The sequence below is a fragment of the Lissotriton helveticus genome, chromosome 1_2, assembly GCF_964261635.1.
Source record: "Lissotriton helveticus chromosome 1_2, aLisHel1.1, whole genome shotgun sequence".
Lineage (NCBI taxonomy): Eukaryota > Metazoa > Chordata > Amphibia > Caudata > Salamandridae > Lissotriton > Lissotriton helveticus.
The window spans coordinates 254,436,119-254,455,368 of record NC_136058.1 but is presented as its reverse complement, the minus strand read 5'-3'; the positions used below and the strand labels follow the sequence as shown (position 1 = coordinate 254,455,368).

Here is a 19,250-nt window from a genome sequence, read left to right as displayed (position 1 = left end):
GTGGTCCACTCCCCTTTCTTCTGCTTTCTCAGCTTTTCTCTTGCTACCTCATTTCTTTCTCTAATATCTTCTGTCCACTCTTGCTCCCTTTCTTTGCTTCCTCCTTCTTTTGCTGTCTCCTGCTTTCCTGAGCCTTACTTATCTTTTGTGTATTTCACCATACCGTTTCTCGTTACTCATGTCTTTTCGCTCACTCTCCTCACTTCCACCCTCATTTCTTCCCCTCTGTAATCCCTCCCTACTCTTGCTCTCCTCTTTACTATGGCCCACATGCATCAAAGTAGATTGCATTCGCAATCGGTGTTAGTCGCACAAATCGCCCGATTGCGAATGCAATCTACCTTTTTGAGATGCATGATGTTTTTAATGGTATTTCGCTTTTTAAGAAATCGTATTCACATGTGCGATTTCTAAAATGATTCGCAGTGGATACGAATCGCATTTGTTAACGAAAATTGCCTATGCATCAAAATTAGCAAATTGCGATATCAATGAAATTTGCAAATTGCATTTCCTAAAATTAGAAGAAGTCAGAGATGGTGGTAAGTTTTCGCAGCCATTGGGAAACTTGTGCTGTGGGCCCTTAGGGAAGTTGTTGAAGCCTGTCTAAATGTCAGATTTTACTTTCATTCAAATAAACTGATCTGACATGTCATGTCATAGGCTGATGATTTCTGACCTTTGACCTTTTTGTAATGTGAAATGAAATAGAAGGGATGCCCTGACCAAATTCTCCCTTGCATACACATTACCATTGAGAATTTTGTAATGTAGGTTGGTTAAAGTTGTACATATTTAATTATAGTGTTTTTGCTGCATATGCAAAACACATTTATAATATGTAAATTATGATGTTAACAGTGTCAATGCAGTTGGTTGAGAAAATCAGAGAGTAATATATGTTTGCACTCTCTCATCCACCTGCACTGCTATTTAGGGCAGAACAGATGTTTTAAGGGCCTTGCTGATTAGCAGCTACAGTATATAAGGCAGGGGTCTGTCTTGTTCTCTCTTTTGATGGGCTTCACAGAACTTCCAGGAGCATTGCACAATGGCAGCACTTTTCTTCTTGGCTCGCCGCCACAGATTGAGAGTAGCCGCAGGTTTGAGGAGAAGGCAGATACAAGAGAGAATTTTTAGAGTAAGGATCACCTTGCTTGGACAAACAGATGATCAGATTTATGATAGGTACCGGCTTACTGGTAACTTAATAATAGATTTAATTAATGATTTAGATCCCATTTTGCAAAGGGAGACTCGCAGGACAAATGCAATACCTACTCATGTTCAAGTCCTGTGTTGTCTACACCTTCTAGCTTCAGGTTCTTTTCAGGGAGTAGTAGCTATTGCTGGCGGTGTCTCCCAGAGCTCGCTTTCCAGATTTTTTAATTCTTTTTTGGATGCTATGTTGCATAGAATAAGGAATTACATAAAGTTTCCATCTTCTCAACAGGATTTGCTGAAAACTAAAGTTGATTTTTATAGTATGGCACAATTCCCACATGTGATTGGTTGTGTGGATGGGACACATGTACCTATTTGTCCCCCCTCAGAAAATGAGTACATATTCTGTAACAGGAAATGTTTTCACTCACTGAATATTCAAGTGATATGTAACTCTAAGACCATTATTACTGACATAGTGGCTAGTTACCCTGGCAGTGCCCATGATTCATACATCTTTAAGCACAGTGCAATACATGCAAGACTTCTTGCTGGACAGTTTGGAGATGGTTATTTGCTAGGTAAATATGGTTTTATTTTTTTTAAAACAATTAATATACCTTAGACATTTGTGAAGTTTTAGATATGTAATTTGTATATCTATGTTTTTTAAAAGGTGACAGTGCCTATGGTGTTAGGTCTTACATATTGACTCCTTACCTAAACCCAGCAAGTAGAAAGGAGCAACATTACAATCAAGCTCACAAATCAACTCGTAATGTCATTGAGAGAACCTTTGGTGTTCTGAAATCAAGGTTCCGCATACTGCATAAGACTGGTGGAACTTTGCAGTATATTCCCAAAATATGCTGTAAAATAGTTGCTGCCTGTGCATTGCTACACAACATGGCAACAGAGAGAGGCATACCTTTGGAAGAAGAAGATATTTTACCGCCAAATGACAATGAACCACAGCAACCCCCAGCCAGACAACATGGACCAGAGGCAGCAGAAGGAAGGATTAGAAGAGCTCAGATTACACAGAATTATTTCTGAGAAAGGTACCAGGCTTTATTTGTTTTTTTGCCTTAATGATTTTTATTTCTTTTAACCAACATAAGATGATGTGCTTTCAAAAACGTTCTTCTTCAAGGACAAAAATTAATAAATGACATGTTTCATGGTAGATGATCTTTTAAATTTTAAATTCTGGTTACATGTCAAATTCTTCAAGAAGTCTTGCATTGTAAATACATTGCTGTCATGTCACTTTTTATGCCAGCCCACACCCAAAGCCTTTGCACCATGTTTATATTTCTCTAACAACATTAGGCAACCTTCTTTCAGATTTCTAATACTGCGTCTTGACCCAGCAATGGCACCATCAGGTGGGTCTACGCTTTGACCACCTACAGCACTGTTAAACTTGGAAAAAGTAATCCCTGGTGGGTCACTACTGTTTGAAGCATGTCCTAATTCATTCCCTTTCACCATTCCCCTTGAAATTTCAACAAAAACATCATTCATTTTTTCCTGCATGATAACATTTTGTTTGCACATTTTTGCTGTACTATTAGAAATACGTGACAACTGTCTGTTCTGACCATGTAAGCTGGTCATTAGCCTCAGGTGCCTATTCACACTTTCCTTATGTTGCATTTTCATTACATTGCACATTGATTCCAATGACTTAGCAATCCTGTCAAGTTTCTCAGCATTAGCCTCATTGCCATGTTTCAAAGCCTCTACCATCCTATTCATAGAGCTGTGAATGCCACCTAGTTGTTTGGACATATGTGCTATTTTGCCTTTAATAATTCTAACATCTTTGCCTTGCAGGCGCTGTATCTTCAATATTTTGTCCTCAACAACACTGCCAGTGCTGGATCCCTCCTCAAATGTGGCCAAGTTTGATGTTCTAGGACGCCGTCTATAAAATTGGCTTTGCCTCCTTCGCCTACTAGGCCTTGCATTGGTGACTGTTGGTGTTGGATCAGGTCTTGACACTGGATTAGTTTGACTGTTACCCTCCTCTGAATCACTTTGTAGTAACTGGCGTACTCTTTGCCTTTCATTCACTGGCAGATTAGCAGTGGAAGTACTTGGATTATTGACCTCTTCATTCACATGAATTTCTAGGGTACTGAAATCACGCAAATCTTGTTCAATTAATTCTTGAAGCAATTCTGTTTGAAAAAGTGAAAACATAACTTTACTTTACAGATTGTTTTATGAATGTTTCAATGAAAATAAAATTACTTTAGGAGTACTTTTTTCCGAGACATTGCTTCATTTACTAGAAATTTACTCTGTGTTTCACTGAAAGTCACAAATATGACTTTCACCCTGCAACTCAAAGATAGGAACTACACTTCCCAAGATGCATTGCTTAAAGCATGATTAGTTTACTACCCTAAAGCTGCCAACTTCAGAGGATGTGATGCACTTATTAGTTGGTGTTTTAAAAAACATGCTTTTCCTAAGTTCACTTTGACAAAGTACACAAGTATTTCAATAAATTCATTTGTTAATCAACTTATATTTAGACTTACCTTCAGAAGGGGTAATCAGATCAGACGTGTCTATGTTCATGACACCCACAACTGCCTCAGTCAAAAGTGTCCCTTCAACAAAGGGGTTGTGGGTATGTCTTTGGGGGGACCACCTCCTGTTTTATTTGCAGATTTCACTCTTGACGCAATCTTCTCCTTTGCACGACTACGCAAGTCATACCACCTTTTCTGTAAGTTGCTGATGTCACGGTGCGCCACACCAACCGCATTAACCTTGGATTGTATGTTTAGCCACACATTTCTTTTCACAGCATCAGGCACCTTATGTGACAACTTGCCAAAGAGTTGATCATGCCTGTCAGTCACCTCTTCAATAAGGATTTCAAGTTCCTTCTCTGAAAACTTGACTTTCCTTTTCCTTGAGGGACCCTCTGCTTCTTGGTTTTCCATCTCTGACTCCTTCACAGTGAAGAACACAGACTGCAGCAGCAGCAACCTTCCACAACAGCCTCAGAGACCAACTGCCAGAGCTTCAGTCAAAGGAGTTCCCAGGTGTCAGTGATTGCCTTACTGGCTTTCTGGCAATCAGAGTGGTTGAATTCATCATGTGTGGTTTTTTCGCAATATGCGAATTCGCAAAATGCGAATTCGCATATTGCGAATTCTTAAATAAGAATTTGTGTGCGATTCGCATTAAAATGCGAATTTTTGCGATTCGCAAACAAAATGCGAAAAAAATCATGAATAGACAATTGCGATTTCTTATTTGCGATTCCTTAAAAATCGCAAATAAGAATTCGCAATTACTAACATTGATGCATGTGGGCCAATATATACACTGTACTTCTTTCTTCCTAGTCCTCTTTATTCCTTCTCATATCTTCCTTCTCAATCATCTTATTTGCCATTTTGCCCTACCGTCTCTTTCTTTCCTTTCTCTCTCCATGTTTCCGTTCTCCCTTTGCATTTCCAATCCATATTTCTATGCCATGTGAGGAGATGTGGCATAAGGGGATGAGCTGCTAACACTGGAACCTGTCACCAGGTAGGTCGCCCCCCTCAGCCGCCACACGGTCCTCCTGTGCCGCTGTCCTGCTGCCGCCACCTGCTGTGACCAGGATCGCTGCCTGAGTCGGACCTGTACTGCTCTCCTTGGTTTTTGATTTACTTTTTGTTACTTTTTGTCACTGTTGTTGTTTCTCTTTGCCACCCTCTCGTGCCCTTTGTGTCCTCTCCCCCCTGCCCTGTTTTTCCTTCTGTACCACGCCCCTCCCGCTCCCCTCCCTCGTGCTTCCCGCCGCTGCCTCCCCTGCGGCCACGCCCCCTGGTGCCCATTCGCTGCCCCGCTCCCACCTCCCAGCTGCTCCTCCCTCAGCCCCTCATATGGAGGCCGCACAGCGTGCGCGCCAGTGGCACACCGAAGGCAAGCCCATCTGCGCCCGTCCGCGCCTGGCCCTCACCCAGCGCCAGAACCCCTGGCCCCAGCCAAAACCAAGAAACCCTCTTGCTTTAACGTACTTCGCATGCTCAAAAAAATCTTCCGTTGGATCCCCACCGAAACAAGAAAGACTATCACCCACGCACTCGTCACTAGCCGACTGGACTATGGAAACACCCTTTACGCCGGAACCACAGCCAAATTACAGAAAAAACTCATATTGGACATCCCTCGCCAAGCTCACATTACCGGCCACCTGAAAGACCTTCACTGGCTTCCCGTGAACAAGAGAATAACGTTCCGTCTCCTCACCCACGCACACAAGGCCCTCTACAAACTAGGACCCGAATGCCTCAACACACGACTGTCCTTCTACACACCCACCCGCCAACTAAGATCCTCCAATCAAGCTCTCGCCGCAGTTCCGCGCATCCACAGATCCACCATGGGAGGGAGATCCTTCTCCTACTTAGCCGCCAAGACCTGGAATTCTCTCCCCACTCACCTCCGCCTCACACAGAACCACTTTTCCTTCAGAAAGGAACTTAAAACCTGGCTATTCGATAAATAATGCACCCCCTCCCACAAGCGCCTTGAGACCCTCTGGGTGAGTAGTGCGCTATACAAATTCCTGAACTTGAACTTGACAGAAGTACGACCCCACCACCCTCCACGAACTCAACACCGGCCGACCATCTGCCTGCTACCAAGCCACTCCGAAGCGCACCCATGGACCCTTCTCATGCCGAACCTGCAAATTCACCTGCGCCGGAACCGGCACCCCACCACCTGGACCAGGCAACAACAACAACCACCTCAAGTGCATCCAGCTCAACACCCACTCCGTCCACAAGCAGGCCGTCGAACTCTGGAACCTCCCCGACACAACAGCACCAGACGTCACCTTCCTCACAGAAACCTGGATGAACGCCTCCTCAGCCCTCGCCATGCCATCCCAGACGGCTACACAATCACCCGAAAGAACCGCAACAACAAAACCGGAGGAGGAATCGCCACCATCTACAGGAACACCAACGGCGTCACGACCAACTCCGAAGATGCCCTCACCCCCGCCGAACACCTACACTTCCAGACCCACACCGACCCCAAGACCACCCTCAGAGGAACCCTCATCTACAGACCCCCGGGCCCACGGACACAATTCAGTGAAGCCATCGCCGACTTCATCAGCCCACATGCCCTCGCCTCATCAGACTACATCCTCCTAGGGGACCTGAACTTCCACCTGGAGAACAACAATGACAACAACACCACCACCCTGCTCGCCAACCTCGGACTCAAGTAACTGGTGAACATCCCCACCCACTACGCCGGTCACACGCTCGACCCCATCTTCTCCGCCAGCAGCCACGTTGCCTTCAGCCACTCAACCGTACTACACTGGACCGACCACAGCTGCATCCACTTCACCTTTAAGAAGATCACATCCCACCACCGCCTGCAACAGATCCCCCGTAGATGCTGGAGCAAAGTCACCGCAGACCAGCTAACCACATCACTGAGCCAGAACCCACCAATCAACACTACTGACACCAACGACGCAGCCCGCAACCTCACACAGCGGATCGTCAACTGCGCCGACGCCCTTGCACCACTGAAGAACCCTCCAGGCAACAGGAAAACAACATGGTTCACCGACGACCTCGAAGAATCGAAGAAATCCTGCCAAACCCTTGAGAAAACCTGGCGCCGCGAACAGACAACAGAAAACATGACAGCCCTCAAGAACGCCACCCGCAAAAACCACCAGCTGATCCACACCACCAAAAAGACTTTGTTCAAAGAACGGCTGGACAACAACACACAAACCAGCAAGGAACTCTTCAGCATTGTGTAAAAGAGCTCTCCAATCCCACTGCCAGCAGCAAATACATCACAACATCGCAAGACCTCTGCAACTCTCTCGCCACGTTCTTTCACAGCAAGATCGCCGATATCCATGACAGCTTCGGCACCCCGACTGCGCCCCCCAGCCACCAAACCAACGCCCCCTACAACCACCCTCAGTGCTTGGACTCCCATCAGCACCGAAGACACCGCCCACGCTATGAACACCATCCACTCCGGCTCTCCCTACGACCCATGCCCTCACCACATATTCAACAAAGCCAACACCATCATCGCTCCCCACCTACGGAACGTCATAAACAACTCCCTCGCGCTCGCCACCTTCCCAGAGAGCTGGAAGCACATAGAGATCAATGCCCTACTGAAGAAACCCACAGCGGACTCTAAAGACCTCAAAAACTTCCGCCCCATCTCTCTTCTTCCCTTCCCTGCAAAAGTTATCAAGAAGATCGTCAATAAACAGCTGACCGCATTCCTCGAGGCCAATGGATCCCTCGACCCATGCCAGTCCGGAGTTCGAGCCAACCACAGCACCGAGACCGCCCTCATCGCAGCCACCGACGACATCCGGACCCTACTTGACAATGGGGAAACAACCGCCCTCATCCTCCTAGACCTCTCAGCCCCCTTTGATACAGTCTGCCATCGTACCCTAATATCTCGCCTCCACAACGCCGGGATCCAATGTAAAGCCCTGAACTGGATCACCTTGTTCCTCTCCGACAGAACCCAGAGAGTCCGCCTCCCTCCCTTCCACTCCGCGGCCACGGAGATCATCTGCGGCGTACCCCAAGGCTCATTGCTCAGCCCAACCCTCTTCAATATCTACATGAGGCCCCTCGCCACCATCGCACGCAAACGCAACTTCAACATCATCTCATACGCCGACGACACCCAGCTGATACTCTCCCTCACCAAAGACTCAGCCACCGCCAAACTCAACCTCCATGAAGGAATGAAAAATGTCGATGAATGGATGAAACTGAACTCAAACAAGACGGAGGTCCTCATCCTCAGACCATCCCCATCCACTTGGGACGACTCCTGGTGGTCCACAGCACTGGGCACCACACCGACACCCACTGACCACGCACGCAACCTGGGATTCATCCTGGACTCCTCTCTCACGATGACCAAGTCAACGCCATCTCATCCTCATGCTTCAACTCCATGCGCATGCTCCTCAAGATCTTCCGGTGGATCCCTACCGCAACTAGAAAGAAAGAAATTCCAGCCACAGGCAGAACCCACCAAGCAGCAGATCAGTCAAGGACTGCCGAGTCGCAGATTGACGAGGCAGAAGGCAACGTGGATGAAACTCCACCTTCAAGTCCTGCGAGGTTATCATCATCAGAAGTCCCCAGTCCTGGGGCTAGGGCCAGTGATACAAGGCCTCCAAGTCCTCGACACCAACAAGATGAACACCAGCATCAATACAACCTAAGGCCGAATCCCCGGCCAAGCCAAAAACTAGCAGACTTTGTGTATTAAAAATGTGCTGATAATATTCTGTTTCATATACTAATTTGGGAAGGGATGTAGCGTTCTAGTCATTCACCCGGCTGGGTGAAGACCCGGAAACCCAAGCACACTTTGTATCAATCTCTGGCCAGGCGTGGCCAGAGTATAAATAAATGGGCTGGGGTCGCTCGGGACTTCCGGCTCGTACTAGCTAACACAAGTGTCTGTGCCGTTATTCCATGCGTAATGTATAGGCCCCCCTTGTGTGTACCATAGTACTTGTGGCTGTTACCCCTAGAACGTTACAAATGTAAAGAGAAAGCTTGTAATGTGCACACTGGATGGCCTGAAACACAGAACAAACAGGATAGAAAAAGTCATTTGTAAAGCTGGAGACCACACTTGGTCGCTCAGTGACGAACTGTCAAATTTTAAGTGCACAAGTCCGATAGGTGACTAGGTTTCCGCCTCACAACACCCCCCTCTTTGTGATTTATTCTGTGTAAGAGTCATGGTAATGCTCTGTGCTATTTGTGCCCAACAAACAGTCATGTGATGTATGTGCGTTTGTATATGGTATTTATTTATCACAAATGGTTTAATTTTTAAAAGAATGAGTGCCCAAAGCTCTTCTCCAGTGGTGCTATTAAAAATCGGTGTGCCAAATATCAAGCCTGCTAAGCCTTTCTCTCACTGTGTCTCTCCTTTCCCCCTTTCCGTCTGATTATCCTTTCCCATTTGTGTGTCTATCGGTCTTGCTCACGGTTCAATATTTGATGAGGAAAAATAAGTCGGTTCCCCAAAAGTGAGTGCAGATAAAAACTGAATTAAATGTATTTTTTATATTTGTAGATAGTGCGAAATCGACCCAAAGGTACTGAAGCACTTTGCATGAGAACTAGTTACATTACACAAGGTCGGATTCATTTTTAGGCTTAATGAGATTACATTAAAAATCTAGAATCACAGAATATTGAAGACAACACGGGTGGATCCCTAATACCAAACTCGGCAGCTCTGACAGTAACACCACCATATTCTGAAAAGTCGAATTTATGAAACGAACTGATAGAGTTTCAAAATCAGAAAGCGAGCAACACTGCAGTTTTAGGAAGAAGGTAGCGCATTGAAGATATAAGAAGACGCCGAAGCTGTAGAAGACGCCGCCGCCACTGCTCTCGGTCTCCTCTTGTTGCCCAAGCGGCACGCCTACGGGGGTGGTGGCTGAGCTGTATTCATAGGCTGGTTGTCGGATGACGCACACATAAATATACCTCTTCTGGCAGTCATGATGAGGGGAATATCTTCGAACGGATTGACGCTGAACTGCAATAAGGCGAAATGCGATGGAAAATAACGAAAGTAAAATAAACGGGAAAAACTCACTATAAAAGTTTCAAAATGGATAACAATGAGAAATTCAAATGGGTACTTTTTTATACATCATGGTTTTGTACGGTTTATTTTTCGATAAAGCTTTCGAATTGACTTTGATCAAAATATTCTAATAAACTTGCAGTTAAACAGATATTTTTCGAACGCATTACAACATGGCGGCTCGCTCAAGCATTTAAATAAATCGAGGGCGCTGAACTACGTTTCCCAGAATTCACAGCTCTGAAAGACCGGGAGAGTTTGAGTGTCAATTGGTAAGGTCTAGCGAGGACCAGCGCTGCTCAGCAAGTAGTAGAGAAGCCAAAGAGCTTCCTATGAGGGAGGAGGTTGGTGTTAAGGAGCACGGCTGGGTGACTGTCATGGGGACATGAAATGTAGCCAGAAGCAGCCGGTGGGAGCGGGGAGAGCCACGCCCAGGACACCGAGGCTGCAGGGGGAACATGGTAAGTATGGCCAATATTTAATTACAGGAAGACATCGGCTTTTATAAGGCGAATCAATATAGCATTGAGAGAAAGGAGGGCTTTTCTTGCCGTAAAGTGCCTAACTTATAGCTCCAACTGTGCCATCTTTGACGTAACAAGGTTTTATTGGCAGTTCTCTTTTGTGGCCCGTGTGAAGTCTGGAGCACATGGCCCTCAAGCAGCCATGCAAATGATCACTCAGGCACATAGTCTGGATAATTGCCTTAAGGCATGTGCTCCTAGTCCCTTTCATTAGCATGGTAACCTCACCGGTGACAGCTGTGATGGATAGGTGAGGGTTGAGTGTAGAGGCCAGCTCTCTGGGTGTGGCTGGTTACATATTCTAGAACGTGTCCAGTAGATCACTACATCCCTCCCAAACTTTATTGAAAAGAAACAAGTCAAACCTAATGGAAAGAATAAAACAACAAAACGCCTCTGAGTCTTCTGGCAGTCCGCCAGACAGTACTGAATCTCGCGATCACATGTCTGTGGGGTTTCAGTTCACCTCATACAATGTTGTTTAGTCGCGCCTGCTCTCTTGGTGTTGGAGTTACTTTAGCAGTTTAACCCCTCCCCTGCTGATGACGGAACCGCTCTGTCATCAGCCGCGGTCGCACTGTGCTGATGACGGAGCGGTTCCGTCATGGCCCGCCCGGCACGCCTGCGCGGCGCGGATTCCGCGCCTGCGCTGAGCGTTCTATTGAGCGGGGTGGGCCATGACGGAACCGCTCCGTCATAAGCACAGCGCAACCGACGCTGGTGACGGAGCGGTTCCGTCACCAGCATGCGCCCGCCGCTCTTCCGCCCCCTTAGCACTGCGGCGGAATAGCCGCCGCAGTGAAGGGGTTAAACTGGGGGTGCATTAGAAGCAGCAGTGGAGTCTGCTGCACATATATCTTTGAAAATGCCCTGGCTCCATGGTTGGCCAACCTGCAAAGACAGATGATGACAGTTTTGTGGTTGAGTCTTCTTCGGAAGCCGTGGTGCTTCCAAGTATCCATGTTTGGAGCAGTTCCATACTTCCCTCGCTTTCACGCAGGACGTTCATGAGGCCCCTTTCACTGGGCTTCCACGGGACTGTTAGGACTGTGCAGTATCTCTCCCAGGCTGTGCGAAAGGGCCACTGAGGAATCGCCAACAAGACCACGTACAAGTCACTTGCACTCGCAAATACTACGCACATAAACACATACTAACATGTATATGTTTGATCCTTGTCTATTGCTTGCCTCTAGCTAGTACGAAGATGGCTTGATGCTGTCAGGCCTGTCTTTCTGTTTATTATTCAAGTGCCGCTGTTTTGTATTCGAGCTTCGTTTGGTGTTCTCTCTGTAGCTTCATAAAACTCGTTTGCTTAATTAGCCCTGTCCCCGGCCACTCTGGGTCTCTACGTTTACTGGTTAACAGTGCAAGATCGATATTGGGCTAACTGTGCTGCTTCAGTTTATTTTCCATCACAGTCTGTTGCTTGTCCTTAAAAGTTCATGCTGTACCGCTATGTAGTTTTACCTTGTGTGTGCCTAGTAACTCCTCGTCACCCCACGGTGGTACAAATTAATGATAATAAACAAGCGCTGATGGGCACCCGAAGTGATAGTCAAAGAATGCACTAGGGCATTCTCAATTCTGGTCGAGGTCCTAAAACTCGTCAGTGACTAGTGATGTGTTTGTGGTCACACAATGTTGGCAAGTGTGGAGAAATGTGAGCTAACCAGTTTCGTGTCAGTATTGAGGAGGAAGCCGTTGGGAGTCCTGACAGACGGGTGGGGTGGCAAAGGGAAACCCCTCCACCTCAACGCAGGGCGAGGGATTCCATAAGGGAAAGTAAGAAGACGCCATCTAGTTAAATTATTTACTAGTGTAAATACCGATTGTAAAGCGTGTGGTATTTTATGGAAGTGCTCTCTGCGCCTAAGTTCTGATTGGTCCGCTTCGGAATGTGGCCAACGCCCTAATGGCACCTGCTCCTCCCAGTTGGGGAGTGTGTGTTTGTACGGTATGCGACATCCTTTATCTGATGAAAGTCCGTGTGCGCAGTTTGCACCACGGTTGTCTAACACAGATGGGAGTTTGCGCCTCAGTCAGGAGTCGCGCTTCTCTTACAATAAAGCGCTTAGTATTGCGAGTCTCGGCCTCTCACGTTGACTATGCGTGGGGTCCGTTCTGGGGCCCCCAGCCGCCTTCAGGCTTCAACCCAGCTGTCTCCAGGCCGCAGCCTACTCCCTCCATCGTCTCATGGCGCAGCTAAAGGCGGCTGGATCAAAGGTGCTGATAGCGCATCCAACACCCTTTTTATTTATACACCGCCGGTAACACCGGGCACTGACAGCAGAAGTGACAGAGCTGTCTGCGGAGCCCGGGGCAGACCTAGCTCCGGCTCATTATGGCGCACAGATGGCCGTCTGCAGGCCTGGGGCATGGACTGAGTGTGAGGGGAGGTTTCTGCACATAAGGACTGCACCAAAACAATATTTTAAAAAAACAACTCGCCTCCAAATCGCCCTGCACTCCGTCCCGACTCCACCGAAGAGAGAGCGCGCGTGGTGGCGTGCTGCGTCACTGCTGCACTTTAAGCAGCACAGCGCGCGGGGGCAGGCCAGGGCCGTCATTGGTAGCGCTTTCGCGCGCTACAAGATTGACGGCCCTGGTACCCACAGAAACAATAGGCAGCGCACCACTATGTTAGGTGGTGCGTGCATGCTGCCCCCTAGAGCCTTCACCGCGTGCACTTGATACTTGAATTCCGTAATTGCCGGCATTGTAATGCTGCCCCCTAGAGCCTTCAACTGCTACTGCAGTGCCAGATAAGCACTCGCCAGGCCGGTCAAGTAGGCCTTGAAACTGACTCGCCCTTCAGGAAATTCACTCGCATTTGCGAGCGGGCGAGTATATTTTTCGACCCCTGTTCTCCTTGGGTTTCTCCAGTTGTTTTATCGCTTAAGAGAAATGGCGATCTTCGTTTGTGTGGACCTTCGTAGTTTAAATAAGGAGATATGGGTCGATGGACATCCTTTACTCCACATACACGATCTAATTTCAACACTGTCTGGTGCCTGTGTTTTTTTCCACTGTAGACCTCGCTAGTGCCTATCACCAGGTAGTTTTACACGAAGAGTCCACATTTCTAACAACATGTATTACACCTGAAGGTATGTTTCAGTTTTGCCGTATGCCGTTTGGCTTAGCCAGTACGGCATCTGTTTTCCAAAGATTTATGAAGGAAGTCCTGGAAGGGTGTTCAGGTGCTATCGCCTTCCAGGACGACATTCTAATTTTTTGGGAACGACTATGAAGAACATGATAAGAACTTGGAAATGGTATTAAAATGTGTACAGGAGAAAGGCCTAACCTTAACATTTTCTAAATGCAAGTTTAGACAAAATAAAGTGGAATATCTGGGACATGAAATTTCCTGTAATGGGATTAAGCCCAAGTTCAATCATATTCAAAGTATTTCTAATGCTCCTGCTCCTTCAACAAAAGTTTTTTAGGGCTAACGGAGTTCTACAGTAAATTTATACAAGATTACTCGTCTAAAGTTCATCCTTTGAGATCTTTGTTAAAGAAAAATTTAAAATTCACATGGAACAATGAACAACAATGTGCTTTTGAACTTCTTGAAAAAGAAATTGTGAATGTACCATTTTAAAGAACTTTTGAGGTCGGAAAAGATTGTATTGTAACTGTGGATGCTAGCAATGTTGCTTTAGGTTCTGTTTTAATACAGAAAAACAATGGTGAAGAATATGTGGTTTCATATGCATCCAGAACATTGTGTGGTGCAGAATACAATTATTCTACTATTGAAAAGGAGTTTCTAGCATGTACTTGGGTTGTGCAACACTTTTGACAATTTCTGTGGGGTACTAAATTTCGTTTACGGACGGACCACAAGCCTTTAATCAATATGTTAGCTGCTGGTGGTGGTAGAACACTTACTGCTCGATTGGCACGTTTGGCTGCCAAATTACAAGAATTTCAGTGTGTGGTTGAGTATGTTCCTGGTCGTTTAAATGTTCATGCTGACTGCATGTCTCGATTACCGTTGCTCAACACACATGACTTTGCTAACAATAGTTTTGATTTTGATGTTGCATATACAATTGATGATATCGATGGTGGAAACTCCAATGTTTCATCTGATATCATTTCTGAATCTGAGTGGAAAGTGGCTATGTGTGAGACTGGTACGTTATCTAATATTGTAAAATTTCTGCAAATAGGTTGGACTGAGGAAAGGAAATTAACTGGTGATCTTTTTTCTTTTTGTAAGATAAAAGATGAACTTATTTTTCCCATGGTTTTGTAACTAGAGGGGATAAAATAGTTCCTCCTTTCAAGATAAGAGAAACAATTATTTCTATGGCTCATGAAGGACATATGGGCATGTCCAGCACCAAAAGACGTATTAGAGAGTTCTATTGGTGGCCGGGTGTTGATGGAATGGTCGATAAATGGGTCCGACTATGTTCTCCTTGTTCTAAAAGTGATAAATCAGTCAAAACATTATCGGCTGATGTTTCCCCTATTGAGTATGTTTTAAGCCCTTGGAAGAAACTTGGCATTGACATTATTGGTACACTTAGATTGTCTCCCACCAAGGATGTGTAAGCATTAGTTCTAATTGATTACTTCTCTAAATGCCCTGAGTTGAAAGTTGTAGATAAAATCGGCTCTACACAAGTAATTGAATTTTTGGATGAAGTTTTTTGTCGTGAGGGTATTCCTGCGGAAATTGTTTCGCACAATGGTCCCCAATTTATTAGCAAAGAGTTTGGTTTGTTTCTTGATAGATGTGGTATAGTGCATAAAAGAGTGTCCAACTATAACCCTCAAGCCAATGGTCAAGTAGAATGCTTCAATAGGGTTATTAAAGACTCTATCCAATTAGCTATAAAAAGTGGTCTGGAGTGGAAAAAAGCTTTACGTGCTACTTTGTTGTCGTATCGTACTTCTCCGAATTTGGTCACAGGTTTGTCTCCATTTGAGATGTTGCGAGGTAGAAAACCTGGTTCTAAACTCTTACCTTGGTGGATGAAAATGTAAAACTTCACATGATTCTACTCTTGATCGTTCTCAAGTCCGGGAACAGGTTCAGAGGTATCAAGAGAAAATGAGAGGCAATGAACGCTGTCTGATCAAATTCTGTTCAAAATCCCGAAATCGCCACATTGTGAAGTAATCCAGTAGTCAGGTTCATGAAATAATTAAGTTTATTCACAGCAGACAGCTTCTACATCCACAGGTAATCAAGTGCTATCTCCCTCTGCCCAACTCCCACTTACAGAACGTCCACCCCAGAGAAACCATAACATTCTAAAGGAAGTGTTCTAACTAGGAATACTACAATCAGCTTGGCAAAGACATAGCCTTGAGGACCTGTCTCCACCCCCTGATGACGTGGAAGTCAAGTTTGCCCCATGTGCTTCATGCTGAAGCCTTGTAGTGCCAGGAGCTTCACATCAGTCAGGGAATGGAGAGGATTGTCACCCCACCCTTTCCCAACTCCTCCCTGTTACTAGTTGGGAAAGGGTGGGGTAGAGGCTGCAGGCAGAAGGAATGGTAATTTGTCATCACGATTTCTGAAGACACTGCGCAGACTCGAGGTGTCTGCTTTCCACGTTTCTGTTAATTGCAAGCCGTGTGGACGCCACTTGCAGCTCCTGTTCCGGTGTCCGATTAGCAGCGGCAGACAGGAGCAGCTGCAGCTTGCCAGGAGTAAGGAATTGGGCACTGCCAGCGTGTATTACCTAGAAGAAGCCTGATCCCGACGGTTCCCTAATGGACCAACTGCAGGTAGGTGAGTAAAAAAAGCAAAGTGGACATGCATCTGCAAAGCACTACAGAATCACCATCAGTGACAGAGCATGTTGCTCTGACAGTGAATCTGAATTGTTAAACCAAAGTCTGGACTCAGTCTCGGCACTGACAACAGCAAGGAGTTTAATTGTTAATTAATGGCTAAGGTGTGCTTGCTGGAGAAGCACAAAGTTTTTGTTTTCAAAGTTTTCAGCTCTGATGGAGGAAATAAACGGAACTCAGAATTCCTAACTCATCTCCTCAGAGGAGATGGGGAGGCTGGGGATGTCGAAGATTATCACTGGCCATAAATCAGCAGCAGTGGTCAAGGTGTCAGTCTGTAGTCAGGCCCACAGCAGTACTAGCCCATTAGATTAAATAAAGTAAATTGTCCGCTTTCTCGAGATTTAATGTTTGTGGCAATGCCGCTTTTCTTTTTATAATACAATACATTTTTTTCTTTGAGTTCAAAACATCTCCATTAATGAGTAAAGCATGATTTATCAGTCTTTGAAAATAATTGAAGACTCTGCTCTTTTGAAAAACTAGCTAGGTAACAGCAGCTTTTCTGATGAAGGCATCCAATCCAATGAATGACTACGTTGTGAGGAGTGTGTGATGTTTGTGAAATCTGGGCAACATCTATTTTCATCTATTTATGTGTTTGGATATTGTCTCTGTTGATCATGTTAGTGACATAGACCGACATGAGTGCACTGTGGCTTTTGTGTGGACTCTGGAGGGTTTTGGTGTAACTGGAAGCATGTTGCTACTATGCACATAAACCAGAGACTGGACTCAGCAGTGAGTTACTTAACTTGCTGTATGATCCCTTTTTAGCTCTGTAGAAGAAAATGAGCTTGTGATGTGAGATATAAAATCCTCTGCTTGGTGGGATGGTGCCAGGTGGGAAGATATCACTGGCCATAAATGAGCAGCAGTGATTACGTGTGCCAGTCTGAGGCCCTGCCTCAGCAATAGTCAATCAGATTTTACTTGTACTCTGTTCCTGCACTTACATTTTTGTTGTACTTTTTTGAACTTTGTGGTATATAAATAATTAATACCGGATCTAGGTTTTACTGGACATAGTAATAACAGATAGCTCAATAAATAAGAGTCAAGATTCGAGGTAGTAGGAGTTTGCAGGTTTAATACAGCATAAAGGACAGGAACAGGACAACCTGCACAGGAATAGGATGACAGGGCCCTGCAGGGGGGACAGGGAATGAGCGCGCTGACTTTAATAACAATACACAAGCATATATACTAAAACAGTTGCATTGCAATACATATGATAGGCGGAGCAGTGGGTGTGGTCAATAGCAGTCGCGAAAGATAAGGGTGAAAGTAGGTGTAACAGGAGGCGTATACATAGACATGTGATGTAAACGTAACAGAATATGTCATAAATGGGGCGGAAACATGGAGGGGGCTACCTGAGGAGCCGGGACCTCTAACCTAATGGTGCGCGCAAACTGACAATGACGTGTTACTAGGAGAAGCTGGGGGCTATGAACTCTGCGCTAGGAGTAGAGACTGAAGTCTGGAGAGTCAGGGCGACATGTACCTAAACCCTATCTAGTATCTAATGTTTAGAGGACATGTTGATATAAACTAAGAGTCAGGAGGGGAGAGGCTAACAGACTCTAAGACTGGAGCATGCATTATTCTACATGTAGTGCGTGATGAAGAATATTAAATGACCATTAATACAGTATTTCTCTTACATGGAGACGTAAAGGCTAGACAATGACGGAAACTATTGATGCGATTCAGTAGCTTAGGAATGCAGAGAAGGAGGGCTGGACTGATAACTAGAATCATAACATACTCTTGGCAGACTCGTAGGCAGAGCCAGGCCGAGCCGGGCACTGTGAGGCAGGAAGTAAGTGAAGGGTCGAGGATACAGGTGGGGGCTGTATCGCTCCTCAGCGAGGGTTCAGGAGACAGGAGCTGAATCTGGTGTCCGGGCCCATTTGAGGCCTAGAAACGGGGACTTTACAATGAAATAACGTGCATACTGAGAAACGTGGCAACGTAACTTTACATAGGCCTGATATTCGTAGCTTTCACGAGAACTGGAAACTGGCATACTAGAGATGGACACAACTGTAATTGCGTCTTTAATCGAACATGGGGAATACATATGCATATTAATCATGCACACATAACATAAGATGGAGGACACGTAGGGACACAGAACATGGCAAAATTTACTTTTCCACATTCCCTCCTTGTCACTACGTTTCCATCAGGAAACATCAATATTCATGATACCATCTATCATTTCATACAGTATCATTTGCTCGTCTCGAATTTTCTTGGAACGGGATTTAGAACGGGACTTAGGACTAGGAATACAAGAGGTAGCACAAATGCCACAAATCGCAGGGCCACATTGTATACAGAGGCAGCAACTGAATATGATCGCTACTGCAATACCCAGAAATGACAATACTTTCCATCCCCAAGCGGAAATTATATTCCAGAAATCAACCGGACCATGTCCAGGTGCCTGGATCTTGGTGTAACATATGGGCAATATTATGGAGTCTGGTAATAGCTGAATAAACAGACGGCGCGTTATTTGGAATGAAAATGCAGCAACTAGATCCGATGACTCTACAGGCCCCGCCCCTATCGGCCAGTATGACGTCAAGGACGAGACGATTCTGGAGCACGACAATTCTCATAGAGGATTGCTCTTCGGTTAAGTTACTTAGAGCAGAAGTAGTCTCAATCACTACTGCTTCAAGGGTTCTCGTTAATCTACGTATCAGTTTACTATTCACGACAGTACCTAAATAAGGGAAGACACCTTTATTGATATCTATATATTGTTCTAGAGCAGTTTCAGTATAATCGACAATCGGGAGGTCTCTCTTGTGTCTCGTATGTACTAGGTGGGAATTCCTATGATAGTCAGGTGGGGCTAGAAAAACTGGTGGCAGTAGGAAGGCAATGTAACAGGTTCCCTCCCAATCGAGGGGCAGACGGACATATGCGGTCTGACCACAAACAAAATAAGAATGACGTGAAGCTTTGAAAGTAGATTTCCTACTGTCACTATACTTGACAATAGTAGTACAATCACTATGGCCTACATGTATGGAACCTTTATGTCGGACACATAATTCGCCT

At 45.6% G+C, this 19,250-nt stretch overlaps 2 protein-coding genes across 2 annotated transcripts in view; one reads left to right on the top strand and one right to left on the bottom strand.

The window, feature by feature from the left end:
• Positions 1-2,255: 2,255 nt before the first annotated feature.
• On the bottom strand, positions 2,256-4,021 carry LOC144807840 (uncharacterized). Its single transcript, XM_078673479.1, has 2 exons — positions 3,717-4,021; positions 2,256-3,350 (listed from the first exon to the last, which is right to left on the bottom strand). The coding sequence occupies exons 1-2, from the start codon at positions 3,754-3,756 to the stop codon at positions 2,431-2,433; spliced, it is 960 nt and encodes a 319-aa protein (XP_078529605.1). The 5' UTR covers positions 3,757-4,021; the 3' UTR covers positions 2,256-2,430.
• Positions 4,022-10,065: 6,044 nt separating this feature from the next.
• Positions 10,066-19,250, top strand: part of RAD54L (RAD54 like) — a 159,766-nt gene continuing 150,581 nt past the window's right edge. Inside the window, exon 1 of the mRNA XM_078671697.1 lies at positions 10,066-10,283. Coding sequence (XP_078527823.1) covers positions 10,281-10,283 — 3 coding nt within the window. The 5' untranslated portion in view covers positions 10,066-10,280. The remainder of the gene's footprint in view (positions 10,284-19,250) is intronic.